The 17,598-nt window shown below is 39.2% G+C and overlaps 1 protein-coding gene across 6 annotated transcripts in view; it reads right to left on the bottom strand.

Moving 5' to 3' along the window:
• ERBIN (erbb2 interacting protein) overlaps positions 1–17,598 on the bottom strand; it is a 117,132-nt gene that overhangs the window by 51,337 nt on the left and 48,197 nt on the right. For all 6 annotated transcript variants that reach the window (XM_063423957.1, XM_063423954.1, XM_063423958.1 and 3 more), the window contains 2 exons: positions 12,268–12,465; positions 9,368–9,485 (listed from right to left, as the gene is read on the bottom strand). In XM_063423957.1, the coding sequence (XP_063280027.1) occupies positions 9,368–9,485; positions 12,268–12,456 (307 nt within the window). In that variant the 5' untranslated portion in view covers positions 12,457–12,465. The remainder of the gene's footprint in view (positions 1–9,367; positions 9,486–12,267; positions 12,466–17,598) is intronic.

Here is a 17,598-nt window from a genome sequence, read left to right as displayed (position 1 = left end):
GAAAGCATTCATCATTCAGAATTCTACTTGGCAAAACCTCACCATCTAACCTTGTGGTATTCAATCATGCTCCAAGACCAGCTGTGGCACATGTTCAAAGGACATACCAAAAAGGTCATACACAGATTTCAGGTCAACAGACACAAATCTGGAGGCAATCAACCTCAGTTTTTGGTCACATAACATGACTGAAATACAGAATTTCAACTGATTTCTAACTCCTTGGAGATCAAAATTTTTTTTTTTTTTTTGGCATGGCCTGTCACAGCAAGTGTGCTCAAATGTCCTTCTGCCTGGATTAAGGACTGTAAGTATAACTGGGGTCCCCCTCACCATCTGGAGTTACACTCATCTCCTCCCTTACACATAATCCTCTTCAATCACTAGGGTCAGTGTACCTTGCAGAGCAGGAGAAAAAACTGAGACAAATTTTTCTCTCCATCAGATAAGATCTTCTTCACTGCAACACTGGCAATTCCATAGCTACAGGAAACTGTGCAAATCACATCCACTGTTGGCACAATCCTATACTGCAATGGATCTCAGAGCCCTGTACACTCTCATGCAGATGGGGGCTTGCTCTGCAGCTCATACTGTGGTCATACCTTAATTCAGAAACAAATACTAAAACTAGCATGTGCAGACATCAGTTACAGAAACCACACTGCTGTACAGAAGTGGCAGTCCCTACTGATTAGTAGTACTATTCGGAGAGAGTTATACCTCTTCTTACACAGAAAAAATTAAACAAGTTTAAATAGGAGCAAGGAAAAAGTATTGGTTCAATCCCTAAAATGCACAGAGCAAGAAAATGACTAATATGTGAGACCTTTATAAGCCATATAGGTGATGTTCTCAAAAGAGTTTGAAGCTAGACCTCTCAGTTTGTAGACAATGAGGGGGAAAAAAAATTTTCTCCAAACAATAAGCACACTAAAAAGCTCTCTTGGAGCAAAATACATGCAACTACAGCCTGCTATGCACTTACTCTACTCTGCACCCTTGCAAGTATAAAGAACACAGAGGCAAACATATAGGTTCAGTTTGCATGAATACAAATTACCTACTTTCTCCCCTCAGCAGTTCTGTTTACTCGGTCTCTAACTCCTGGGCAAGCAGCTCCATCACAGAGAAGCTGTTATTTGTTCTTCCCCTCAGGCCTCTGCTACAACTGTCCTTCAAGCCCATATGGATTTAACACAGCAAAATACTTTCAAGAATATATGCCACAAATCTCCCAAAGAATATGAAAGATCTGGTTTAGTGTATTTTACTTTAATGCGGGATTGCTGCATACTTTCTGAACTAAAACCAGTGCTTTTCATTATTCAAAGTAAGCAGTGTATTAGAACCCAAACAATTCAATGCACGGTACTGACCCACCCACCCTTACTCTCATTCCCTTTCCCATATTTCTTTCATGATGCAGCTTGTTTCAGAACCACCAGCATCTGAAGTTTACAGAGGATGCAAGGCTCATCTGTAGGACAGGAGTAACACCTTTCCAATTACAGTTTTGGGATTTGTGGGTTTGGGTTTTTTATGTCTTTATATACACGCATTAGCACAGCTAAGACAGTGCAGCAAACACATAACAGTCTTCCAAGCATTCCTCCTCAAACCATTTGGAAGACCTTCAATTTTTAGAATACGGTCTCTCTAGGCCTGCTCTAGCCATGTCTCTTACATAATGTAAATAAGAAGGACTAAGAGTAGCAAGACAGGCTTCTCAATACCTGCTCTGTGGGGAAAAAAAAGGATAGCCAGTAATTCTTGAGTGATTCAGCCAGGCTTCTTGAAGACATGCCTGACACACTAATTTACATAAACCAAAACATGTCAAGGCAGAGTAAAATGACAAAATGCAGAATACTAGGAGAGTTGTCAACAATTGTGGCCATAATTCTGTTTTGGACAATTTCCAAGGTTACATGGTTTCCAATCATGTCTAATTCATGGAGGGAATTCTGTCAAGTACCCAGAGAAGCACAAAACATAACCACTGGAAGCTGCTTTGCTTTTCCCTATCCTGTCCCTTATACCCTGGACCGCAAAATCAGTGCTGTGTGTCCTGTCACTTTTGCTATTACATGACAACTGTCATTCAAAGCACATCCTGTTACAGAAATAAAGATTCAAGTTTCTCCTCTGGTGAACTGGCAAGATGAATAGTGACAGTGATGACACCACCAGTGGCTAAACTAAGTTCTGGGCAAACTAAGCACTTGATTTAAGCTGGGCAGAGGGTTCCTGGAGTCAGAAAAAACTGAGTAACAGCTGAGAAACCTATCAAAACTGCCAGGAAACAGCCCAGTCCCAGCAGTGCCTGCGGGAGAGCGCAGTTCTGCAGTGGAGAAAGGAACAGCCAGGGACAAGCAGTCACAGTGAGTGTGAGTGACTAGGCATGTGAGAACAGAGTGTGTGGCTTTAGAAGGGAATGGAACAGGGGTGTGCATGGCAGTTCACGAGGAAGGGCACACAAGAGCCACTCGGTCCTACCAAGCGGTTGTCGCGGTGGGGGAGATGGAGACATGACAACACTCCGAGGTTCTTTGTGCAGCAGAGAGCTTTTATTGGTGCGCACAGGTCCTCACAGAGGCTACTCGAAAGGCTCCCTGTTCAAACCTGACTGGCTATGATTTGGTCACCACCCAGCTCCCTGGACAATAGCTGCCTGCTCATGTTCATCATCAGGGACTGGCTGGCGTCCGCTCCCTGTAGCCAAACCCCTCCTCCTCGTATGAGGCGTACAGACCACCCGTATGCTGTCCTAAGTGGTCAACATGCAGCAAACTCTTTTGGCAACAAAACTGGTGTCTATCCATTGCAACGCCTGTGCTGAGCATGAAACCCAAAGAGAGAGGCCTCAGCCTCCTCAGGTAGATGCTTACATCGGAACAGACCTCCTGAAGTCTCAGAGCACCATCCCAACCCTCAGCTGCAGGGAACGCCAGAATCTGGGAGCCCCGCTTGAACCCACAGGCAGAGTTAAATGCCATGGGTGCAAGTGTGCCCACACAGACAAGCTTCATTGTGTAAAATGCTCACTAGGCAGCGTACCATCTGGGAATCTGAGCAGGCCATTGATGCTGAGATTAAGCTCTCACACAGGCAAGGTGATAACCCTCCCTTAAATCCACAGGAACTGAAGGTAAGTTAACATCCAGTCCAAGCAAGTAGCATCAGCTAATTCACAAGGCAAGGGAGAACAGACTTTATCTCAGCTCAGAGCAGGAGAAAGAACGTTCCTTGTGCTACCAATCTGCCCCTAAAAATAGATATGACATTCTGGAGCCAGAAGGAGAAGAATCTAGGATAGGTAGTTAAGATCCAGAAGAAGAAAATTCTGCTAAATTTGTACAGTCATCTTCAGGGTGACGTAATTACGGCATTCCAGTACCTGAAAGGCCACACAAGAAAGGTAGAGAGGGACCTTTCACAAGAGAGATGGTGACAGGACATGGGGGTATGTTTAAATTTAATGCTGGGAAGAAAGTCTTTACTGTGAGGGCGGTGAAAACTGGTTGCCCAGAGAAGCTGCATATGCTTCCTCCCCGGAAGTATTTAAGGTTGGGTTGGCTGGGATTCTGAGCAACCTGGTCTAGTGAAAAATGTCCCTGCTTCTGTCAAGGGAGTTGAAATGGGATGATCTTTGAAATCCCTTCCAACACAAATCGTTCTATTCAATGATTCTATTCTGTGCTGTCTTTACATGTAAATCCACATCTACAAACCCCATAATTACTTTTACAATACATTTGCTTGTGTTACAAACATTTCTTTTGAGTCCAGGAAGACATTCTTAATAAAGTTATTTCAGAATTTCACATACATACACTCAAAGTTCACATTCAAAACCTTATCTGCATTGAAATTTTATTCCATTTGCATCCTCTCTAACACACAGAGATCATTTTATTGTGAATAGACAGATTCTTTTCAGCACCATCAAGAATATGTATTTAAGAAAAAGTACTACAAACACTTGAAACAAGACTTTAAATAGAAGGGCTGCCTCCTTTTAGTGCACATTTATAATCTCTACACAGTGATACACTTATCACAGAGATACAGACTCCAAATTCTGCAGCATATCAATTATCTTTTATTTCACTATCTTGGATGATTTAAAAACCCTGGTCCTGTCTGCCTCTCTCTCAGTATAAGCAGAAAAACAGAGAATTTACAGCAAGTCATTTTGTATTCAGGATATTCCTGTCTTACTTCTTCCTGCAGAAAATGAATCTTGGCTCCGTCTCCCTCTATTACTATGAACAATTCTCAATTCCTTGGAAAAGCCGTATTCCTAAACGTACCAGATGGGCAACATAAAACTGAATAGTTTCTTGAATTTTCATTCTCCAGTGCCACAACTTCTGGCACAGAGCATATTAAAGATAGTTTGCCAAATCAACAGATTATTTTAGAACACTGAAGAAAACATATTTGATCTAAATTTGCATCTGTTAACAAAATTCTTTACTAGAATAACTTTATAGGCAGATATGCCTGGAGGCAGTGGGGTGAGGGGAGGGGAATGTTTTCTTAGGTTTAATTTGTCTATTTTTCCATGAAGATTCCTTGTAATACAGATTAACAAACTGACATCAGTAAATTTGCTGTAGCATCGCTGTGAAAGAAATATCTAAGAGACTACTGAAGGTACTGTTATTTCCAAGGCCCCAGGTTACTCTTGGTCTTGTTTGTGGGAACCCTAAAAATCCCCTCAGGGAAACTTCCAGGCTTTGCCTTGCAAGAATATACCTCAGGGTATTTCCTTGCTAGGCTGAGAGAGGACTACCCCAAAGGTGCCCTGCAGAACTGCTGCCAGTCTGTCCTGGATTGTTTCCCCACTGGCCATTTGACCCTGCCCTCCCCAATTGTTCATCCCTCATCCCCCACAGGTTTGCTGCCCCTCGCCCTGGCACTGTACCAACCCGTGCCCTCAGACCATTCGTTCCTGGACCCCATACTTAAGTCAGGCAGACCCCATGGTCCTTTGTCTTCTGTCCCTGATCCCTTTGGCATGGAAAAGATCACAGAGGAGGCCCTTCCTGTTCTGTCCCTCCTCCGCTGAGGCCTGTGTGTGTGCATGGACTGAAATGGCTGCTCCTGCGGCCTGCTCCTGCGGAGCTTCTGAAGGAGACGCTTCCAGAAGGCAGCAGCATTTCACCGTCCTGCCACAATGCTATACTGTCTAGTAATCTTCTCATCTTGCTGTTTAATCCTCCAAAGGCCTGAATAATATGGAACTTAAAAATCCAGTATTTTTCTTTCACCACCTGCACATAGGGAAAAGTAGATCATCTCACTGTTTCCCACTAGACTAACCCCACAGATACATGCAATTTCAAGTGCATTTCCCAAGCTTCCAGGAAAGCCTGATTTTCCTGGCAGTCACCTCATTCTGTTTTAGCCTTTCAAACCACTTGATTCTAGTAATCTGTAAAGCTAACTCTTCTGTACATTTAGATACACCATCAGACACTGCACTTAAATGCTTTCCCCTTCTTCAAAGAAGAGGCAAAAATATTTCCTTGACAGCCTTCCACATTGCCCTAGATGCATGCTAAGGCTGGCATGCCAAGAGTCACAAGGAAATGATTGTCCCTGAAGTTCAACCCCAAACGACACTGATTTAGGGGTGAAAAATATTGTTGCAGGGTTTTTTTGGAGGGTGGAGTTTTTTCCCTGTACAGCTGTCAATACATAAATAAATTTGCCATTGGATTAAAAATGTTTTGATTTCCTTTAGCCTCATAAATAAAACATTTATTCAAAATCAGTGGTCTCACATTCTGTATGCTGCAACATCTCTTTAAGATGTAACCCATCTTAAAAGTTACAGGGGTGGGAGAAAAAGCATCTCTCAAATGCTTTGTATAGTGCAGGATGTAATTTCTGGCACAGGAATGCAGTTTATTTATTGAACCATTTGTTCAAGTATCATTTCATCTTTGTGACTAGGATAGCACAAGGCTTCAGCTAAAAATTTCAAAGCTGAGGTGTATCTGGAAAGAAGCAACAAAATACTTTTGATATTAAGGGTTCACAGTAGCATTGGGAATCAGGTTAAAAGGCCATAAAAGGACAGTGGACATCCTCACTACCAAAAAGCTACAGATTTTATTGACCACCACCAACAATAAAAGGAGAGTTAAGACTAACTCTAGTCTATGCTTGCTGCACATATAGCAGCAATTTGGTATTTTTAGGCTACACTTGCGCCACAACCACATCAGCAGCCATGGATGATACATTCCAGACCACACACTTGTACAAAGACTTCTGTATGCTCCTCAACTCACAAACATTACAGGCTTGGGCTCTAACTCAGCACATGTCTCAAAACATACATCACTTCGAACAGTAGATAAACTGACAGATTTAGTCAAACGAAGATTTGTATTTAAGAAAAACCACCCTGTCTGGCTCAAGGAGGCCCAGTAAGAGAAGGTGCTGCACACACTGAGAACATATAGGGAAACATGCATGTCTCCTGGCTTCCTATATTTTACTAAATTTTCTCTAAGCTTCTACTTTTGGCCATGGTCAGAGACAGAATGCTAGATCAAAATAATACTTGTCCTGATAAAATGTTAAATATCCTGAAGTATTGGGATTTGCACAACTGCTGTGTCTCTGTTACTGAGTTTTAAATATTGTGTGTGTATATGAAACCAAATACCTTTAAGCCAGAAATTAAAAGGGCAACATCTTTTACATGCTATTAAAGCACCATAAACATTGCTTTCTTGGACTAACACCTTTCATATTACGAATCTCCAACCTTGAAAAATTTCTGCGATTTTGATCTTTCATCTAAACATCAAATATTAAGCACACACATTTATGCATATAATTCTACTTGGACAACTGGATGGTCTCCCATACAACTGGTCTCACTCTGTGAGCCAGACTGCAATTCATTAGGTAATTTGGAAACATTTTAAGTTTGAAGTTTAGTTTTCCATTTTCCTATCAGCTCTTTAGAAAATTAAATGCATTTGATTATGCCTATGCCAAAATCAGCTCAAATATTTTATGTGAAAGTCCTATCATATTTCATGTATACTGGTATTTGAAAACTAAAATCTAACTAACTATCCTTCTAAAAATACAACCTTAAAAATAAACGCATATTTAATGTCAAGGCATCTGCACTTCATGATTTAGCCCAATTGATCTCAGAAGTAAACACTTAATGGCATATCAATATTTCAATAGAGGAACTATCACCATTCTCTTGCCACAACCATATGAATCTGAAAACCACTGAATTATTTTAGAATTCAGCATCTCTCATCATCCTGCACTTTTGGAGACTAATCCCCACTAATTATGGTTTTTTATGAACTAAATGAAAGCAATTCTTTCCACAGAAATCCACTCCTTCCATGTTCTATTGAGACATAACAAAAAAAAGGAAGAATTGCAGATTTTGATAAATATGCTACTCTTAGAAAAATAGTAAAATACCTCATATTTGGCTCTATTATAGACAAGTGAGCAGTAAATTCTTACTAAGAGAAAAAGAGACAAAAGGGAGGAGAGTAGACTTGCAGATATCAAGAGAAAAATCTTCCATGGTTGCAACACTGGAGAGCTAAAGAGAAAGAGAAAGCACTTTTGCCAATAAACGAGGTCTCAAATAATACCGAATTTATTACAGAATAAAGAGCAGTATTTCTTACTTCACCCAGCAGGAACAAGCAGGGGCTCAAATTTATTTTTTGTTGGTTTGTTGGGATTTTTTTACCTTTAAAGAGGTTTTAGAACCTCTTAGAACTACTGGAAAACAAGATGTCCCCAGTAAACAAGCTTGTGACCTCAGAACTATTTTTTATGTGCAACATTAGTCAGAGAAGCTATCCAAATTGTGATAAGTCTGACACCAGGCACATGATAATAGCTTAAATAAGCTTGTACCCCCTGTCATTTATCTGAAGGGTGTTAAAAAACCCTCAACCTCTAGAAAACAGAGATTCATAGTTTACTGGGATAGCATATCATATGTCTCACAGAAACAAGTGCTCTTTCAGCACTGAACTCTGTAGGCTTAGTTCAGGGCCAAGACATTTTAGACAGACAAGTAACTCCCTGGCTTCAGCTGCCTATTTATGTACATGAGCTATGGAATTTGCCAACAGCAGCACTCAAACCCCCTTTTGCTGCTTTTAAGTCTTCTGCATTGAGAACTTGTGTTGCAAACAATTAACACTTTCAACAGTTCAGTCCAGGACAAAAAGATGATTCTTTCTCTCTTGTGTGTTACTGTGACAGTTTAAGGCCAGCATTCTTTAAGAAAGACTATCAATCCACTTGTACCAGGAACAGATCAGTAACAACCAGGTCAATTTATCACACTAAATGCTCTGTTCATTAAGCACAGATAATAGAGTAACAGTTTAAGTACAGATTGGGCTACAACAAACAACCAAGGAAAATACCAACATCTCAGCAACTGGAATGCTTTCTTAGTAAAGCAGAACTTACTTCTCTTTGTGGAGTCACAATGAGTTTGCAGGCCAAATAAAAAAAAATAAACTGAATGATTCAATCTTTAAAATATTTATGTAATTCTTATTTTCAAGTACTATTTCAATGAGGTATCCTCTTACTTTAAATTAGTAAGACAAAGCTATTCTATTCTCCTCAATTAGCATGATTTAACTTCTTCTCTCAAATAAGTCACACAAGTCAGCTTGGTGACAATGTTATTTCAATTTTCTCACAGTTGCACACATCTGCCAGCTTACCAAAGCAGCACCATCATAAAACCCCATGTAAACAAAACTTGGCTGACAACATTTCATAATTTATAAAAGTCTGACTCACACAGAATGGTAGATTTTTAACAAGTTAAACAAGTGAACCAGGTCATGTCTACAGACACATAAATACATTTCCCCATGCAACAGAAGTTACCATCCCCAGAGCAGGACAGCTAAGCCAAGTACTAATATACCACAATATTCCAACAGCTTATTAAAATAAACCAAAAACAGTTTTCATATGAAACAAATTATACCAATAAAATCCAGCAAACTTTTTAAGTTATTTTGCAAACTCTCTTCAGTATAGTGACAGATGACAAAAGTTACTAAAATTAATGTTTGAGCTTATGTATTTTGAGAATATAAAATGCCAGACAGCATTGTCTACAAACCAAACAATGTAAGAGATACAATTAAATATCACAACCAAATCATAAAAGAGCATCTTTTTATTGTAAGCAGGGATTTACAGTAGTAATTTTAAAATTACTAGCTGTGTAGCTTCTGGAAATTATAATTCTGCTAGTGTCTGTAAAGTCAATGGTGATTTGCCTTCTAGTTACCTCAATACAATAAGCAAAGTGACTTACCATTCTTGCTGACATCCAGTTCCCTGAGATTAATGAGATTTGCAATGGATGCTGGCAATGTGGTTAGATCATTGTCTGGCAAACTCAGCTTGTGTAGAGACTGACAGTTAAAAAGTTGCTATTGAAACAAAGAAGAAAGTGAATGTGATTTTCTGCCAGTTTTCTCTATGGAGCTTTTGATTTTAACCCCTTTAAATTCCTGACCTCATGGCCTGAAGACCAGGTTATTTAGAGCTTTTGACTACCACAAATTTTTAACTAGTTTAATGGAAAATTATTCATATTACAATGCTTAAGAAAGCAAAAAACTGTAGATGGCCACAAGGCAGCAGCTATGCTTAATACTTTCTATAAACCCCTTCCAGGATCTCAGAGACTCTGACCTGTAGTTACATATAGACCCACAATCATTGCAAAACATTTTCTGTAACAGACATGCCATGTGACACCCCAGAGGTAAGTAGAGTTTATTCAAGAAAGAAAAGAAAAAAATTATAGACACATCTTTTAAAGTCAAATTATTCTGGAACACAGAATTTCAGTAGGAATTCACCTCTTCTAAAAGTACAAATTTCATTTCATTATGTCTTCCACTATTTTTTCTATTCACATTTCCTACCTTAAGTATGAAAAAAATAAAAAAAAAATTGAAAAAAACCTGACTAGTGAAAAAATTGAAACTTGTCAAAGTTCAAGCCAGGGGTACAGGAAACTGTCTAATCTCTTCTGTATACATGCATCACCATCTTCTTTTCTTATATGCAAGGTACCTAGAGATTATTCCTCAAAAGCTTTACAGATTGACAAAGTAGGGCAAATAATGTAATGGAAAAAAAACCCTCAAAGGTATGTAGGAAATTTACACATATTATAAAATAAATATCTCTAAGAAAGCAGTTGAAGAGATTCATCTCAACAATTTATGAGTATTCCTTTCATGACAACTTTGGATAAGATCATTCATATTTACCTTGACTTAGTAATTTTCTCTTTTGGAATTCTGAGAAAAGATCATAAAAAACTATGATATGTTCATTGACTAAAAAAAAAAAAAAAATCATACCAATGGGCTCAGTTTGACCAAAATTTTTTGTGTCTCAACTACAAGGCCATTATTTGAACCAGAGACTGAACAAGCCCCATTCCTGTAAAATTTGCACATACTACCCCTGAACAGAAGTAGATATTAATTAGCAAGATGGACAGTTAAAGGAATGAGCTTTACTTGTCTACTGCTGTTTCCAGCTCTTCAGAAATATATCTGTTAGAACTCATTTATCATTACAGCTTTGAAGAGTTAGAAGTTAGGATTCTTTCATGAGCTCAGGTGTTTTGGAGCCACTCTCTAATTTCAAGAATATATAATTAAACTCTTTCCCTGGAAAGCAATAATCTAAACTCTGGAATCATTAGAACTTTCTCTAGTAACTCAGGTCAAGGCACATGCAGCACAAGGAATTGCAAGATCCATAAAACAAAAGAGAGGGAGGGGAAGGGAGGATGATGTTGACTTTGCAGTTGTTCCTTTTGCTGTTCTGTTGTAGTGTTTACATATTCGTAACTACTAGTAGTAAATGCAGGAAGCCATATAATTAAAGACTATTTTGCTACAGAATTCTGATTTCTTCCAAATATCAGAGTGAGAAAGAAAAGTAAAACTGTTACAGTTGGAGCTTTTCAGCTCAAATGCACACCGTGGCACTTGGAGTAAACAGGGTACTTTTCCAGATGTGATTTAGCATATAGGATGAAGGAGGATGAAATAATTCCAAATGCCCAGTCTGTTTTGCAGTGGAGACTATGCACCAACATTTCATGTAAATTCCTTCTCTACCACAACCTTCCTCTCCTCCCCAGTTTGCTCATACTGTGCCCTCAACAAGTCAGCTAAATTAAGCAGCTATACTGTAAGAACTGAGTTTTGAAATAAGCTGGAATTCTGAAAAGATTCAGAGCAATTAAAAAACCCCAACAGCCACGCTGAGGGTTCATTTCATTGACAAGGTTGACAAGCAGCCCCAAAACAGTTGGGCTGTGGCATACAAAGGACAGATTACAAAACACTGCTGGGGCAAAGAAGAAAGGTGAGAGTGGGAATGTCTTCACAAGGTTTCAGAAAACTAGAAAGAGCTGATAAGTATCACACCCTTCATAACTGAAATGGCTTAATTAAAAGCCTCTTTCAGAGTTGGAAGACCAAATAAAATAGAAAAGGAATACACAAATTGAAACTGGCTCCATAACAGCTAGGATAATTTCAAACATTACAGGCCTTCCCCTAAAGTTCTTCTATGGAAGTTTAATTATCAAAATTTTGGTCAAATGAATAAAAATCACTTTGGCAACAATCTTCACTCCCCCTAATCTCTCTGCTTGTGTTCTTAGCCATATTTGAATGTATATGTGGGTGTTTTCTTTCGAAAATTGAAAGGGTAACAAAAAATAATGACCAAAATTACTTAAAAGCTGGGAAAAATCTTTAGTTTCTCAGAAATATGCCTTTATGACTTATTCTAATACAAAAACACATTAACTTAAAGTAAGTGTAAGCTATTACATGTCCCTGCAGTTAAGAAAAAAAAAATCCAAAACCCAAAAAGGAACAAAAGATAAATGTTCGAGCAAGTGGTAGCCTAACCACTTTTCAGTGCACAGAAATATATTTATTAGCCAGTCTCTTTTGCTTTGTAACTCTCTTGAGCCCCATCTGTTGCTTGAACAATTTCATTCCAATTCACGCAACAAAACAGTCCAGCTGGAATGCACAAACTTTCACTCTACCAAGGCTTCTTCGTGGCAAACTATGGCCCAAAAGCTGAAGCTAGACACTATGAGCTTCTACACTGCTGCTGAAGTAAAGACTTAATAAGTATATCTAAAAGGAAAATCATGCAACATACCTTTGGAAGCTCTTCAATCTGATTAGCATCTAAGTACAGTTCTTCCAAGGTCTTTTCAAAAGTAAAAATCTCCTTAGGCACCTGTTCCAGGCTGCAGTGAGAATAATCAAGTGTAGTCACAGTTTCCTCCTCTCCACGCAGGCAGCGGCATGGCACCAGCCGCAAAAACAAATTCCGCTTTGTTGTCATCTTCAGGCACTGCAAAAGGGAAATCTGTCAATTTAAACACCAAGGCAGCCTCAGAAATACTCACGAGCAGTTTCTCAAACTTCCACTGGCTGCTAAATACTGAAAAGTATATATGCACTTGCATATATATTTTTATACACATGAGACACAGTGAGGAGCGTGTACTTTTTTCTTTTAAATTCAACAGAACTCTGATGACAGTAAATGGGGTCAACACACAGGTTCCAGAAGATGAAGCTGAAGTTTAGACTTGTCACAAACTAACACAGTCCTACACTGCAGAGAATCAAAGAACTTTGAAATGGGCATTTCTGAACTCTGAATCATATCTTTACAAAGGGCAGTGGGATATTTTTGTTTAGCACAATAAAATCCACCCTCTACAGAGAATTTAAATGCAGCTATAGGAAATAGAATCACACACCTTAATTCAATTCACATACCTTAATTTCAAATCCCACATGTAATGATAGACTACAATAAAAAGAATCAGTTTCTAACAACTGTTCTATCTGCAGTTTGAACTGAAAGGTTCCCAAGTGCAGAGATAACAACATGACGTCTTCTTGCAACTTCATTCCCTTTGGAAAATTTCAACAGATCTTGCTGTGCACACTGGAACAAGGAATCCTCACCTTGCTTTGGGAATGTACCTTTCTTCCTCTGAACTCATTGTTACAAGAGTTCCCTCTGTTCTCCACGACATCTACATTATCCCTATTCAGCCTGAGAAAGCAAACCTAAATGGTGCTGACTAGGTAATCACCGACAGCATACACCAGCCAAGTTCCAGCCTCTTTTCTCCTCAGCAACAGCACAAGTTTAGTCTCTTTGTCTAATTAGCAATGGATTTTCACAAAATCTTCATGTCACCTCAGGTTTCAAGTTCGTCTGAAACTAGATGACAGACTCAATTTTTCAAGAAGGACCAACATATGCAGACCAACAACACGATCATGTCAGCTTCATTTCCTCAGGAAATTGGCCTAAAAATACATACTTCTCCAAAACAGCACTATTTATTTTCTCAATCAAACTGCCAACACTCCAAATGAAAATATGCCTTTTTTATCTCCTTTTTTTTTTTTTTTTTTTCCTTTTTTTGAACTGCTGAAATTATATTTCAACTTCTGGACTAGTGACAGGAAACTTTCTCTTCCAAGTGCCAAAAAAGTCTTTCAGACATATTTAGCAGACTGCACTTCAACTTTCAGACAGTATGTTAATAATACAGGGAGAACATAAAATATCTTGCCCACAGCACTATGTAAAGTCACAAGCAAGACCCCTTTTCTCACTAAGACACAAAACCAAGTAATGCACTTGGATTTTCCTCTATGTGCAGCTTAGCTTCCCACATACTTCACAGTATGTGTAATTCATATGGCAACAGATGAAGGGACTGCTATATTTTAGTGTTTTCATTAACCAGAAGTAGAATTTATCATACAGGCTGTAAACAGTCAGATTCTACATCCATCAATTAAAAAAATGGAAGAAAACTCTTCATTAGAATAGTGAGATGTCAAAACCTCATTTTTTAACAATGCTTCCATGTTGCTAGAATTTTATTACAACTTTCATTGTCAGAACTCATGTATTTCCCATAAAAATGAAGCCATATTATTGAAACAAAAAGTGATCTGAAAAATAAAAATAAAAAATTAACTGTATTGCAATACAAGGAGTTTCGAGACTGCAAGTGTCACACTGGGGATTTCCACAAAATGGGAAAGTCAGCAAAATAGATAGCATAATCTCCTTCTGCCTCTTGAGCCTGAGGAACAGGCTCAAGATTGACATCCTCCAGCCACCCACAGACAGATGCCAAAGATGCTATGGAAGCTGATGTGCTCACTGGGTCAAAGTTACCCACGCCTTCTCCAAGCCTCTAATGCTGCACATGAAAACACAAGTTGAATTCCCTGGCCAACACCTAAAAACAGAAAGCCTTTGACAAAGAAGAAATTCTGTCTCATTTTGCTAGTAGTTCAGAGAACTGAAAAGCCATGGAAAATCACAGTACTTTCAAAAGAAATATCAACTGCAGTCTCTTTAAACAGGAGTATGAACAGAAGACTATATGTCATGGATACAAGCACTGGAAGCAGAGATTGTACATGTGAGTTGATTACCAGAAGTCTGGCAGGGAAACACACACCTACATCCCACCAGCTGCAGCCATCAATAAGTTCACTTTGTCCAGCCATTTCAACTTCTGAGAACTATATTTTGAAAGCAGAATATTAAGAAGTTTACTACATGCTTCACATGAATAACAAAAAAAGATCCTACTTCTCATTCAAATGCCTCAAAAACCAGATTCATTACACTGTTTGCCCCTTCTTTTTTAGTGGCTGTTCCTTCCACATGGGATTCCTACTTGTCCATGTCTCCACAGTTTTTGAAGCATCAAAACTCATAAACCCAAACAATGTAAAACCCACACACACACCTATTCTTCCTAACTTACTCTTTTATTTTGAGCTTTTGGAACGCCTAGGGGGAAAAAAGATCTGGTAAAAGATCACATGCCTCCACAACACTGTGAACAGATTTGTAAACAAATGCCCGTACCATATCACAGTGCTGGGTCATATTTCCTTTAGTTACCATGTCCGTTTAGGCACCTAAATTCACAGATCACATCTTAAGCCCAAATAGTCAAAACTCATATTTAAGTATCAAATAAACAACCATCCCCCAAAGCAGTGGTTTGACCAACCTGGGCGTATATTGAATTGTACCTCTTCAAAACCCAGAATGAACCAAGAAAGTGTCATTTAAGTGAAGGCAGGAAACTGCAATGTGATTTAATTCAAAATGGTTTTATGTTTGTTCAAATCAAACTTCTACATATACAGGAAGAACTGTTTAACACTCATGTTCTACAACAGAGATGGCTACCAATACTAGGAAATGGGTGCGTCAGGATAGTGGCAGGAAGCATTCTCCACTGCTACTTCTCTACAATATATATTTTATAAACCAACGGTCAGACATACACACTTCTTATCTGTCTCTGTCTACCCATCCTGTGGTCAGTTGCCCAGGCCAAAGAATTGCAATGGATGAAAGGAATCAGAACGTACAGAAGAGAATCCACTGTTAGAACTACCAAGGACAGAAAAATGTGATTTCACACACATGTGCTTTTCTTATTTTGCTCAAATAGGAACTTCACAATGTTTAGTTTGAGTAAATACACATAATGTAAAAAGGGACACAATGGATGGTGATTTTTTTCCTGTACATGAAACAGGCAAGTCTAACATGCAGAAAAATTGATTTCCTAATATACTACAACATCAGACCACCTGAAGCACCAAATCAAACAATGTAAAATTGTCTCGCAGACCTACAACATTGTGATGGCTTATTTTTCTCCACCACTTAACAACGCCAACTCTTTATGAGGCAGATATAATAAAAACCTTGAAGGAAAAAAAAGAGCAAACCCAAAACACAAATAAAAAATGGGTTCCCTTAACCCATTAGAACCTTGACACAAGTTTACCTCAGGTTCAGTGTTCACAGCCAACAGGAAAATGATGACATTTATACAGTTCTTGGGTTTTGCATTTTTTTCACTTCTTGATGGAATAGGAAGGGAAAAACATCACTTTGAACAGACTGCAGGTGTATATCTGCTACACCTGGACAATGATCTGCAGGGGAATCTCTGTTCTGTGCCTGGAGCACCGTCTCCCCCTCCTTCACTGGCCCCAGTGTCTGCAGGGCTGTCTCACATATTCTCACTTTTCTTGCCTGGCTATTGTACAGGTTTTTTTAATACTTCCTTAAATATGTTACCACTGAGGTGCTACCAAGACTGCTGAGTGACTTAGCTTTGGCCACTAGTGGGTCTGTCTTGGAAATAGCTGGAATTAGTTCCATCCTGCATGGGCTGAAGTCACACCTGCAGACCCTCTGTAGGATCCCAGAAGATAAGGGGCTCCGGTGTTTGTGTCAAACACCACCAGCAGGGTGGCTGTGGCACCAGCCAAGGACTGCAGGTGACAGCAGCCAAGGACTGCTGGCAGTAACGCTGTGAGAAAGAACAAGATGTGACTGCACAAGGGGCATACAGAGGTAGGACAGCCCTTTTCTGGGACAAAGGTCTTTGATTTACCTCCTGGAGATAAGCACAACTCAGTACAAACAGAAATGAGGTGGAGAAGCAGGCACAGACTGTATGGGGAGAACAAGACCACCAAAGCCCCAGAGCCTTCTGACCCATTTCCACAAAAACCTGGAAGAACAGACTGTGCATGATGACTAATTTACATAGAAAATCCAAAACTTCTCCCTAGGTCAGGGAAACATTATCTGTTAAAAAGGCACCCAAACCCAAGCCCTGGTGCATGGGTTCCCCTGGACATCCCATTGGCTGCATCAATACAGGAGCCAGGACTGGCTCTCTTGTTACTCCCTCTCTCTCTATTAATTTGTCTCTCTCTTTGTCTCCTTCTTTTCATTCTGCTCCTTTATCCAAAATCCACACTGTGTATTTATACTAGGAGGTGTAGGTGGAAAGGATTTAATAGTTGGGGTACGATGTCCCACCTGTAAGGGGAAGGGAGAACCGAAGATCTGTAGAAGCTTTTCAAAAGGAATACCTAAAATTAGAGGTTCCACAAAAACTTATGAAGTTTTATTAGGTAATTAAACCTGGCATGGGAGTTGGTATGTTAGTCCTACACCCAATACAAACTATAAACAGTAAAACTGAATAGAATACAATAATGTAAATTATTGTAAAATGAAGCTGAAAAGACAAGCATTGGTTTGAAGACCAATGAAGAAAACAAGATCAACAGCAAACTTGGATATACACTAAATTTTAATCCAGAAGAGACTAGCATCATTCAATGAACCATCACTCTTCCCTTGAACTCTGATTTTTCCCTGCATACTCTCCATCACCCAAATATCTGGCAGTCCAACAGCATCTGTAGACCTGCCAGAACCCCATGGGACATTTTCAGTTTAACCTCAAATAAAGCCTAGATCACAGTAATTTTGTCCTCAGTCTAGTTAATTTGTTTTGAAAGCAGCAATTGTTTCACTCTATCATTAGTCCCTTAGATTTCCTGTCTGATGCTCATGGTCAAGAAAGCCCTGCTTACCCCATCTAGGCCT

Source organism: Prinia subflava, chromosome Z (genome assembly GCF_021018805.1).
Source record: "Prinia subflava isolate CZ2003 ecotype Zambia chromosome Z, Cam_Psub_1.2, whole genome shotgun sequence".
In the NCBI taxonomy this organism is placed as follows: domain Eukaryota; kingdom Metazoa; phylum Chordata; class Aves; order Passeriformes; family Cisticolidae; genus Prinia; species Prinia subflava.
Note: the sequence above shows the minus strand (reverse complement) of the source record. Positions and strands in the feature narration are given on the sequence as shown.